Source organism: Hyaena hyaena, unplaced genomic scaffold (genome assembly GCF_003009895.1).
Source record: "Hyaena hyaena isolate Hyena2069 unplaced genomic scaffold, ASM300989v1 scaffold_44, whole genome shotgun sequence".
Lineage (NCBI taxonomy): Eukaryota > Metazoa > Chordata > Mammalia > Carnivora > Hyaenidae > Hyaena > Hyaena hyaena.
Genome location: NW_024080676.1, coordinates 4,000,198 through 4,012,560, shown reverse-complemented (window position 1 = coordinate 4,012,560; position 12,363 = coordinate 4,000,198). Strand labels below are relative to the sequence as shown.

General features: G+C 42.5%; 1 protein-coding gene across 1 annotated transcript in view; it reads left to right on the top strand.

Moving 5' to 3' along the window:
* TLL2 (tolloid like 2) overlaps positions 1-12,363 on the top strand; it is a 114,983-nt gene that overhangs the window by 64,947 nt on the left and 37,673 nt on the right. The window contains exons 5-7 of the mRNA XM_039230278.1: positions 652-769; positions 5,194-5,372; positions 6,353-6,458. Of these exons, the coding sequence (XP_039086209.1) occupies positions 652-769; positions 5,194-5,372; positions 6,353-6,458 (403 nt within the window). The remainder of the gene's footprint in view (positions 1-651; positions 770-5,193; positions 5,373-6,352; positions 6,459-12,363) is intronic.

Here is a 12,363-nt window from a genome sequence, read left to right as displayed (position 1 = left end):
ACTGACTGTAACTATCAGCCAGAGTTCACAACTACTTTATTGTTGCTCCCAGACAATTTACTTCTTGTTCTATTTTTCAACACATTTCCATTCAAGGAAATATGAGGACATGTTCAGAGAAGGTATGAAATTCACCTGTTTTCAAAGGCTTTATAGGAAATGGGGCTCAAGGATCCACCAGAAAACACCTCATGCCCATGCAAAAGTAGCACAAATGTACATGAAAATAAACTTTTTAGACATATGGACATACCTTCCTATAGATATAAAATAAAATGAGGCTGCAGAACGCAGTGCCAGTGAGCTCCTTCAAAAGCCTAAAATTTCCAAATTGAATAATCTGGGTAAGATTTTTTTTTAAGTTTAGGTAAGTACTTTCCATTCATAGTACAAGTTGGGGAGTTTGGGATATTCTGAGCATCTATTTTTACCCTCTTTTCCAATCCACAAGCCCTTACTGAGTTCGGGTAATTCAGGAAAGTTATATCTTTAGCAAGGGCAATCCCTATTCCTGGTGCATTTCTATTCTGGGTCACCCGAAGAAGCTCCTTTTGATCGCTAGAAGGAGTGTTGTAAGTCAGCATGCCTCACAGCATCGAGGGAAGGCATGGACCTATCAGTGGAATGATGAGCCTTGCCCTGTCATTTCAGGAAGCCAGAGGGCCATTTTTAAGCAGGCTATGAGACACTGGGAGAAGCATACCTGTGTGACCTTCGTAGAAAGGACTGATGAAGAGAGCTTTATTGTATTCAGCTACAGAACATGTGGGTAAGTAAGCAAAAGCAAGGCCATCTCAGCTGAATCAGAGGCAGACAGATGTGATGACTTGTGAGTCTTGAATTTTCTCCGTAAAACCAGATAGTTCCAAGGAGCTGTGTTAAATAGCAACCTAGGGTTTGTCAGAAACTCCCCTTGCCCTCAATGAACTCACAATCTGGTGACAAAGTAAGTGGGCTAAGAAGAAGACTCTAGGAAGACAAGGAGTCTGGATCTCCTGTCATGGGAGCAATTGAAGAAACTGGGGGTGTTTCATATGGTGAAGTGGTTCTGAACCAATTTGAGGTCAGTGATCCTACCGAGAATCTGATGAAGCTATGGGCTTCCTCATGACAGATATACATATACATGCAAAATTCAACGTGTAACATTATGAGCTCTGTGGGCTTACAAACTTCTTCCAGAAAGCATAACACACAATAAGATGCCTGGATTTTGATTAAACGTATCTGTTATGCCAATAAATGTAAGTGTGATATACTCTCTCACTGAAAGAAAAAGTTTCCCGTACTGGTTCAAATACTTAAATGCAACTACATGGCATATGTATGAAATGACTGCTGGAAAAAATGACCCAGAAAGGGTTACATGTAAAAGGAAAGAAGGCATACAGGCAAATGCTAACAAAAAGAACATTGGGATCATAATTTTAGTTATAGACAAGGCCTTTTTTGTTTCATTCCCATTTTGCTTTGTTTTTAAAGTCAGAAAGTGTTAAAAAAAAAAAGTTGAGGCCTTTTATAATGAGAAAGAGTACAAGCTACAGTGAGAATATAACTGTCATAAATCTTTATGCACCAAATAGCATAGCATTACGAGTCATAAAACAAGCCCCAGGGAATTCAAGGGGCAATTGACAGAAACACCAGCGGCAGGCAACTTTATTTCCTTTCTGTCAACCCAAGTAGATCAATGTCAAGTTGACCAAAAAACAAGTAGAGATCTGTTGAGGATTAGAAAAATGTAATTAAGAGTTGATCCTATTGGGTCTACCAGATTCAGCAATCTGATAATACATCTTTTCTTTGTAAGTGCATGTTGAACATTTATAGACAGTGTCCAACTATTAAGCATTAAGAACACCTCAATGAATTCTCAAAAGCAGAAACAACATTAAAAGGCTCTGATTACAAAGCAATGAAACTAGACACAATAACAGTAAGTAGAATAAACACTCCTGCATTACCTAGTAAATGAAAAGCTCCATTTTTTTGTTTTTTACAACTCTTAGGTCATAAAGAAATCAGGATTGATATTACAAGATGTCTAGATAATATAAGCCCTGCAATTCTAAATTAAAGAGCTATGGCTAAACTGGTGTGTGTGTGTGTCCCCCAAGAGCCCACATTGGATTAAACAATGATAATTCTAGAAGCATTTCTGTTAGAATCGGAAACAAGTCAAAGGTGTTCATGATCACAATTATTTTACATGTTTTGGGAAATACTAGCTAATATAGTTAAATAAGAGAAAAGAAATACAGGTGATAAGTATTGGCAAGAATAAGGCAATGTTTGCATTGTTTGAAGTTACTATGACCTGTGTCTAAAAACCCAGAAAAGCAATTAGGAAACTATTAGAAACAAAAGGAGACCCTAGTAAGGTGACTGATTACAAAAGTAATAAACAAAATAATTAATTACTTTTCCTTATAATGAAACAATCTGATACCCTTCTATAATAGGAAAAATATAACTTTAATAGAAACATAATAAATAATATCTCTAAGAATAAACTTAATAAAAATGCAAGAATGTGCCAGACCTATAAGAAGAAAATGCTAAAACTCTAAGGACACTTTAAAAAAAAGTAAAAATGGAAATGCATACCACTTCCTGGTATGGGAATATCCAACATTGTAAAGATGCAGAACTTGCTAAAATAATGTATAAAAGCATGCCATTCAGATTCAAACATCTACATTTATGTATATGTGGGCATATGTGTATATATATTTCGACAACTTAAATAAATGACACTAGAGTTTGTCTGGAGGAATGGCCATGTAGAAATAACCAACAGAGAAGGAGAGAGTCAGAGACAGAGACAAAGAGAAGGAGAGAGAGACTGAGACAGAGACAGAGAGAGAGAGAGAAGAGAGAGAGCTCAAAAGAGAGAGGAGAAAGAACACAGGGACAGAGGGATGGAGGTAGGGAGGGGATTATGGGAAGTGGTCTGCTGGTGTGTTCAAACATCTAGGATTTAAAATGCAAATGAAGATAGTAATAATTAAAACCATTTGGAACAGAAGAGTTTAAAATGAATATGCCTATACACGAATTTAGGTAGCATTTTAAATGAGTGAGAGAGAGCTGGATTAGTCATTTGGGATATTTTAATACTGAGGTAGACAGCTTGTCATGAAAAAAAATAAAGCTGGATTCCTACCTCACTTCTTACATCAAAATGATTCTAGCTGGATCAAAGGTGTATACATTTTTAAAAGGAAACATTAAGAAATGAAAAGAAAGACTTAAAATTATTTTAAAAATTGTATTATTTTATTATGAGAGAAGCAAGAGTAGATTTTACTCATAATCTTGGCAGATAGATGGTCTTTTCCAGCAGGATGTAGGAAAGTGAAGACATTCCGTACATTGAAATTGAAAAATTATATATGGTGTAAACAAAGCCAAAACAATACATAAACAAAAAAGCAAACTGAGAAACTAAGTGAGAAAATTATTTGCAATATATTTGACAATCAAAAGGTTTGTTTTCTTAATTCACAAAGGGTTCTTACATATCAGTCATAAAAGATGGACAGCCCAAAAGCATGTGGGGAAAAGATGTGATCACATAGCTCACAAGAAAAAAAAAGTACAAATGTCACAGAAAATATGGAAAACTATCCAGTCTCAATACAGTGAAATACCATTTTTCACCTCTCCAACTGAGAACAAGAATTTGGTAAAGCCACTGTTGGCCAGGCTGTATGGAAATAGGGCTTTAAAATATATTATTAGTGGGCATATAAGAGGACCCAACATTTGGGGATTGCAATTTGATGGTATCTATCAGATCTCAAATGCATGTACCCTTTTATCTCTCAATCCCAATGCTATGAACAAGATTCCAACCATTTATCTGTTTTGCTTGCTGTTGTTTGTTTTGTCTTCCTCTCCCATAAGGCTTTGTTTAAATAGTAAAGATTGGAATCAGCCCTAATGTACATTAATAGGAGTCTGATTAAAGAAAATTTAGCACTATGTTGCTTTGAAAAGAATGAAGGAGGTCTGTATGCGCTGTTATAAAAAGATCTCTACATTAAGGAGGAAAAAAGGTAAAAATTAAGGATGATGTACATAGTGCATTCTATAATAAAAATATATGTATTTAATTTTTCTGAAGAATATCCAAGAAACTGTTAACAATGGTTATCTTTGGGAGAAGAGATTAGAGATGGGGGGTTAGAGACTTAATACTTGAATCTTTTGAACATGTACTTTTTAAAAATGTTTATTTATTTATTTTTTAGAGACAGTAAGTGCACAAGCTGGGTAGGGGCAGAGAGAGAGGGAAAGAGAATCCCAAGTAGGCTCCTCATAGAGACCAACGTGGGGCTCGAGCCCACGAACCATGAGATCGTGACTTGAGTCTAAATCAATACTCGGACACTTAACTGACTGAGACACCCAAGCGCTCCAGAACATATATTTTTTTAAATGTTTTTTTTAATTTTTTTTTTAATGTTTTATTTATTTCTAGGAGAGAGAGAGACAGCGTGAGCAGGGGAGGGTCAGAGAGAGAGGGAGTCACAGACTGAAACAGGCTCCAGGCTCTGAGCTGGCAGTCAGCACAGAGCCCGACGCAGGGCTCGAACCCACAAACCGCGAGATCATGACCTAAGCGAAAGTCGGACGCTTAACCGACTAAGCCACCCGGGCGCCCCTTTTTTTAAATGTTTGATAGAGGTTAGCTGGGTCATAGAGGTGGTGGGGTTGTGGGCCATTTTTATTTCTTTTTTTACACCTTTCTATATTAGGAATAATATATAATAAGATGTTAAGAATAAATGTTATTTGAAAAAGCAATTATGCCCAGAAGGGGAGTCATTTCTAAGGCTTTTCTGATAAGGGCACATACCATGCTTTACAGAAACTCAGCTGACTCCTCGTCATCAGCGATCATTCAGGAGAGACTTGGGGGTGCAAGGCTGGGGAGAGTATGGGCTTTATTCCAGGAAGACAAGCCTTACCTTCTTTGGGTTCTCAAGTGGATCTGTGACCACAGGTTTTGGAAGGAATTTCTGTATTGGGAGGTAGCTTGGACAATGAGTGTGCTTTCAGCTCTGAAAGTCTGTTTCTTTTAGATGAACCTGTGTGTGCACGTGCGTGTGTGCACACACACACAATCACGCACAATCACACACAAGGGGGAGAGTGGCTGACCTGGGTATTTCTGCAACTGTCCAGCTGTTGTTCCTATGTTGGACGCCGAGGAGGAGGCCCGCAGGCTATATCCATTGGGAAAAACTGTGACAAGTTTGGCATTGTGGCACACGAGTTGGGCCATGTGGTTGGGTTCTGGCATGAACACACCCGGCCCGACAGAGACCAGCATGTCACCATCATCAGAGAAAACATCCAGCCAGGTAAGGAGCCAGTATCAAGTCTTGGAAGCCACCGGCCAGGAAGGTGTCGTCCACCGGGTCAGGCAGGAGTACAGGACAGGGGGTTCAGGGAACCAACCCATACTCATTTGTTAAGTAAGGAGGCAGCAGCCCTACTGTGTAGACATTTGTCACCAGCACCGCCACTGTCATTTGTGGTCCTTCCTGGGAGGTCGCCTGCCATAACTTGTAGGTTACAGCAGAAACAAAATGACTTCCCGTGTTGTAAAAGGACAATGAAATCCAACTCCATTTCCTAACAGGAACAGAATGGACATGAATAACTGTTGCAGCATCAAGGCTGATAAGCCAGAAACAAAAAACAGAAAACAAAAAAAAGAGTTCTCTCCTGGTTGTGTTTATAAGAATCACTTTTGCTGACTTCAGCAACACATCCTTTTGAAACTGAAATACAATTAGGACATGAATATATGTAAAAGTAGTATTTTGGCCTGGAAAATTTTCTGCCCCAAGGCACACAGTATCTAGACTAAAAAACAAACAAAAAAACCCACTTTTAAATGATTTTATATAAAAATTTATATTGAACATGAAACTAGCTGGTTGATAATATGGTTGCCTTAAAATGCTTGCAAGGGTCTGAACTGTGAACTATTTGGAATTGAACTTAACTCTGATTTTTCGTTTGTTCTTTAGTAGCAAGATCGGAGATTATTTTTCTAAGTTTTTCAACAATCAGATTAACATTGAACCTGCCTACAAACTTAGTATACGAGTTTCGAGGGGCACTCGGGGAGGGATTGGGTGGTGGGGTTGGGAGAACAGGGCTGTTTGAAGTTTCAAATTTCCAGTCTGTTAAAAACAATGCAAACGACCACAGCCCCGTTATTTGGGCTATCAGAGCTCTCAGAAGTTGCTATGGGCCCTCCTTCTCCCCTCTCTGCCTCCTTTCAGGTACCTGCCTTGGTTTTCAAAGGCCTTAACAGAGTGTTGTGTCACAGGTCAGGAGTATAATTTCTTAAAAATGGAAGCTGGGGAAGTGAGCTCTCTGGGAGAGACCTACGACTTTGACAGCATCATGCACTACGCCCGGAACACCTTCTCAAGGTCGGAATCTATGCTTATGCCTCATCTGTGTTTTACTGTGCCTGCCGCAGGCTCGGGCTGGACTCCTGGGGGTCTGCGGAGAGTGGGTCTCTGCATGCTCTTAGCACAGTTGGCCTGTCTGTCCTTGAAATACAGTGGCCTCTGGGCTGCAGTGAAATATAATCTAATCAGGTTCCCGCTAATAAGATTGAATCCCATTGTGAAGCTGGTGTTCCATCACGCCCTAATGTCACAGGCAGCAAACTGGAAAGGAGAAATTATCGAGAGGTTGGCCAGGATAATAACTTAGGGGCTCTGTGTAAAATTTCCAGTGGGTGGGGGAGTCTTCTACAGCACGTCCTTGATGTAAGCCTGGCGGTGCTTCCCAGTTCTCTTAAAGAGGTGTGGTTTATGGGAACCTAGACCGTATGAGAGCTGGGAGGGTTGTAAATCACGGATTCATTTTAGAGGTGAAGAAAATGAGGCTCCAGACAGCTCAAGGGCACACAGGTAGCTGGGGTCAGAGTGAGAACAAAGATCTAGGTTTCCTGCCTGCTTGCCACGCTCCATGGTAGCCGGTATACCCAAGTATGGCCTGGCCGGTGATTTACAGCCCGCATCGGCAAGATCTGTTTTGATGAGTTATTGCTGTGCTTGACTGGGTGTTAAGTATTTCCAATATCGCCCTTGCTTCTAGACTATATGAGTGTTTTGTATGTGGAAATGTCCCCCCATTAATCCCAGTTTTGTGGGTGTTTCCACTCTGAGTTAAAGGAGATACAAGGGAAATGTTCCCTCTCTTGCCACTTTTTTTTTCTCAGTTTCCTATTAAAACCAGCTTGTTTGCTTTCTAATTATGTATTTAATTACTCAAAAACAAAAGATTTGATGGGGTTTCCAGTATATACACAAGATGACAAGAAACAAGTAAATGAGGAAACTTGAGGATAGAGGAAGGGAAAATAAGAGTAGGTAGCTGCACTGGAACTTGAAATCAATTGCCTATTCAGAATATAGGCCAGAAAGTTATGCACATTTTGTCAGACTGGCAGCAAATCCTGCCCTGTGCTTCTCAGCAATTATAGTAAAGAAGGAAACAATCCATTTCATGAGCCCCCATGTCCATAAAGATCAAAGGAAACCATTCTTTCAGGAAACACACAGCTCTTGGGAGTGTATACCGGGCTCGTTGGCTCTTGGGTAGGCCTGCTTGAAGCACGCTGTTGATGAGGTCATAGGGCTGTGGGAGAGACCCTCCAAACCTCAGCACCTCGTGTTCCCAGTTGTGGGGAGAGGGTGGTGCTGTCCCTCTGGCCGCACAGCTGATTTAGTTGTGATCTCCATCCTGCACCCACAGCAGGTCTCTCTAGAGCCCTAACGGGTGGAGTTTTGTCAACATCAGCATCTTTGAACAACTGGCATGGGAGTGACCCACCCTGTTTTCATTACTCTTCTCCTGGCTTCTTGTCAGAGGATACAAGGTGCACCGTGTAACAAAGAGACCACTGGATTGAGAGTCAAAGTCTGGGTTCCAGTCCTCGTGTTCTCATGCAGTGTGCTATTGAGGGAGGTGTAGACAGTAGTTAGGGATACCTTTGTGCTGGGTCAAATCTCCACTTCCTTGGGCATAGTTTCCTCATGGGAAGGTTGGATTAGATGCTCTTTGAGCCCCTTCCAGCTCAAACATTTCCTGTTGTAATTTCTTAATCTTGTGCAGATGGGCGAGGCACTGACAGATATGTTTGCAATCATTGCCATGTGGGTATTCGAGGCTTCCTCTCCCACATTGGGAAAGGAGACTTTGAAGGACCTACTCTGGGGGTTTATTGGGGTGTCTAAAAAACAAGAGGGTAGACAGGATGAGAGCCCACCATGCAAAGGTCAGAGCAGGGATGCTTGGGTGTGGGAAATGGTGCCTTGAGGGTTTGGGAAATGGTGTAGGAAAATCTGGTCACAGGACATCAGCCCCAGGGGTGGCAGGCTGCTAAGTAGAGACAAAGTATTGACTTTGTAGAGAATCACTGTCAAGTTGGCCAAAGTGAGAAGGTTGTACTTTGTTTGGGTCTTGTTTTCCATACTTGTCATGACTCTTCATATTGCTTTATAACTTGTCTATTAATTATTATTATAAATTCATCTAATCCTATGTACCTGTTATATCCCCCTCTTGCTCACTAGACTGAGATCTTTGAGGGCATCCTCTTCTCTAGTCTCCAGCACCTACCATGGTGTCTGGCACAGAGTAGATGTTCAATAAATATTTCTTTGTTTTTTAAATGTTTAATTATTCTTAGAGAAAGAGACAGAGCATGAGTGGATGAGGGGCAGAATGAGAGAGGGACACAGAATCTGAAGCAAGCTCCAGGCTCTGAGCGGTCAGCACAGAGCCCGACATGGAGCTCGAACTCACAAGCCGTGAGATCATGACCTGAGCCGAAGTTGAACGCTTAACCACCTGAGCCACCCATGCACCTCATCAATAAATATTTCTTAAATGAAAAAACTAATGGGTGATCAAAAGAGATGGGGAGATCTGCAATGCTAGGGATGAGGTGAGAGAAGAAATTTCCATTATCATCATTGCATTTCTGTCACATACCCACAGATGTGGTGGTCACAGGCATCTCCTGTGCAGGGGGTTTGGGCTCTATTACTTCCAATGGGCTGTAGGAAATGGACTGCCTAATTGGTGCCTGCCATGTGCCAGTTACTAGGAAAAGCTCTGAAACCAGAAGCCAAGGCAAGAATGCAGAGTGTCTTCTGGGACCAGCATTTCTTTTCCTGTTTTTCTTTTAAGAAAAATAAATCTTTTTTTTTCTGTGATCTCTAGCTTATAATGCCATCCCTTTCTCCCCTCAAAGAGATAACCATTAATGACACTGTTGTCAATGTGGAGCAATTTATCAGCACTGACCGGTGGAAGCCCATGGACCAAACCCATGAAATGATAGTTCCCCGTCAAGAGTACCCAGAAGCCCTCAGAGGAAGATTGGCGAGGGGCAGCACATAGGTGGGATAGGCGGCCAGGTAGGAGTCCAGCAGCTCCCACGAAGGTTTGGAAGGGAGGCAGACTTCTCCTACTGCTACCATGATGATCATTTATTACTCCAGAAGAGTGTATCCCCAAGTGTAATGGCTCACAACAGCAACTTATTTTTTGTGACATTGTGGATTATTCTGGCCCATTCTTCTCTGATTTTGCCTGGGATCATTCCCACAGCAGTAGTCATTTGACAAAGTGACTAGGCTGGGAAGTCCAGGATGGCCAGTGCCATGTCTGGCCATTGTGCTGCCTGTGCCCTAGGATCCCTGGGTTCTCCTCCCTGGCCTTTTCAACTTCTGGCTGGCTGGACCGGGCTCCTCACATTGAAACTCAGAGCTCCTACAGGTCAGGAGGCTGCAAGACTCCTAAGAGCCAGGCTCTAGAACTTTCAGGACATCACTTCTGTCACATTCCATTGGCCAGGGCAAGGTACAAGGCAAAGGCTATGGACATTAGGAGGTGCACTTCATTATTTTAACCATCTGCCACAGCTACCTTCTCACCCCTCCCCCAGAGCTCAGAATGATTTTAGCAAAACGATTTTGTGGCAAGTGGATCCCTTCATCGTCTTTTCTGCCAATTTTCTGCATGGATTTTCAGGAAACTACTTTGTTCAGTGGGACATTTATCAGTGGCATCCTTACTAACGGTCTTTCCTGGTCCACCTTTTGTCAAGTTTCCCAATCCTAAACCCATGTCCTTACTCCCAACCGCATATCCCCTGGAGCCAGCCATGCATCGTCTTTGAGTCTGTAAAAGAGCAGACAATGACCTATAGAGCATTTGCTCATCTGGAGACAACTAGTCTTCCTGCCGATGGGAAACCCAGGCTTCTTGTGTCTTTACAATTGATGTGACTTCTTCCAACTTTATTTTCTGGTTTATTGCAGTCCCTCCCTCTCCCCCTTGGTTGGACCTGGGCTGTGGAGAGTGATGTGTTTGGAGGTTTCGTTGGGCAAGGGTCCAGGAGCTGGAGAGACAGATCTGTGGTACAGGCGCGTCTTTGTTTGGATAGCTCAGAGCTGACAGCTTTATTCCCTAGAACATTTGCCAAACCCTTTCTTCGTTTAGCAGAATGTCAATGCTAAGAGTGGTCCTACATGAAAGGGGGATGTCACTGCAGCAGTTCATGTGGGGGACGCCTCTTGTAGTAAATATCTTCCAGAGCCTGTCACCCTGCTGGCAGCTCAGGGACATGTCAAGGAGGGAGTCCCAGCCCCAAAGAGCTGTCCTTGTGTGAGCTGACGTTGCTCTCGCTTTTTCAGTTTTTAAAGACTCCCACGCTCCTAACTCTATCATTGATCTAGCATACATTAAAGCCTGTTGTTTCTTGGGCAATGGGAACACTGGCCAGAAGGAGGAGGATGGGGAGATGGGCTCCAGGTCTGCCTGGGGTCCAGGGCTGGCTCTCCATTACTAGCTCTGTACTCTGGGAGAGTCACTTAAGCTCACCTGTGGGGAGGAAACCCAAATAAGACTGGCACTGGCCTAAGGTGTTACAAGGACTAAATGAGATGGTGCATGTAAAGTGCTCAGGCCTGGGCCTGGCACATAGTAGGTCCTGTGAACGCTTAGTGAGAGCACACATTCTCCACATGGCATACCATTGGCAGAGTCACCTATATGCTGTGGTCTTCAGCCTGGGTTGCTAAGAGATGGTGGTGGTGAGCTTTGCATTTTGCACAGCAAAATTTCTTTCCTCAGGGGAATCAAGAAAATAATTACCAATGGACCCATTTCATGTTCGGGTAGAAATGCCCCTTTTTAGATTTAGTAGGTGATTGGATTTAGAATTTTATGTAGAGTCATTACCTGTGGTTTAAAACTTGGCGAAGTCAGTGAGGGAAAACAAGGATTCTCCTGAAGTTTCTCTAGAAGGCTCTGGACCCAGAGATAAGGAGATGGGAAATCAAAAGACAAGCCAACTGGTTAAAGGTTGGGAATAGGGATGCTTAAAAGGAAGTCGGCAGATGATCTAGGCTCTTGCTTGCTTATGTTGGAACGAAAGTGAGCTTGAAGTCTGATTTAGAAAACACATATGCAAAACCAGAAAGATAATACAACATGTAACCAGCAAGAAATAGGAATAATGTATTTTTTCCTAGGTAGTGCAGGATTTAGGGGAAAGGAAGTATTTGAGAGAGAGAGAGAGAGAGAAGGGACAGTGCAGCTAATAACTAGGTAATGTGCATTTTCGCATGTCCTTTGGGTGTAAATTACTTCCGCAAAATTTGTTGAAGACACTGCCCTACCTTGGTTACATAATTTAACTCAAAAAGTATTTCTTGACCTGTTGTGCTCCAGACCCTGAGGGCATAAGGATGAAGGTCTCAGTCTCTCTGCTTAATGAGCTTACTATTTAGCAGAGACGACAAATGCCTTCACCCTTCAAAAAAGACAATACAGTATGATAAGAAGAGACTAGACAAATAAGGCTGAGAGGTAGCCCAGAGGAGGGAATGAACAACTCAGGAAAGGAGGGGTCAAAAGGGGTCCAGAGGATTTTAAGAGGGAAAGGCATCTGATGGGGTTTTGGCGCATGAACAGGAGTTTGCTAGTGGAGAAGAAGGGCAGTGGGCAGCCTCAGCAGAGGACAGCCTGTGTAAGGGCATGTTTGGGGCCAGCAGAAGTTCCGTGCTGCTCAAGCTCCAAGTGGGGTGGAGGCACTCAGTAGTGCCTGTTGCACAACTCCAGGGGGCACCACTCACACCTCAGTCTCTCTGAGTGGTACTTCCTGAAGTTGTAGGATGTGGTGGTCCCAGGGCCTGGACCTGCCAGGGGCTTTGTGGAAATGCGCAGTACACGTCAGTAAGGAAGTCCCTAAACCAGTGGACTAGGGCAGACTGGCAAACCTGGCAGAGTCATTTTCCCATTGGAAAGTGA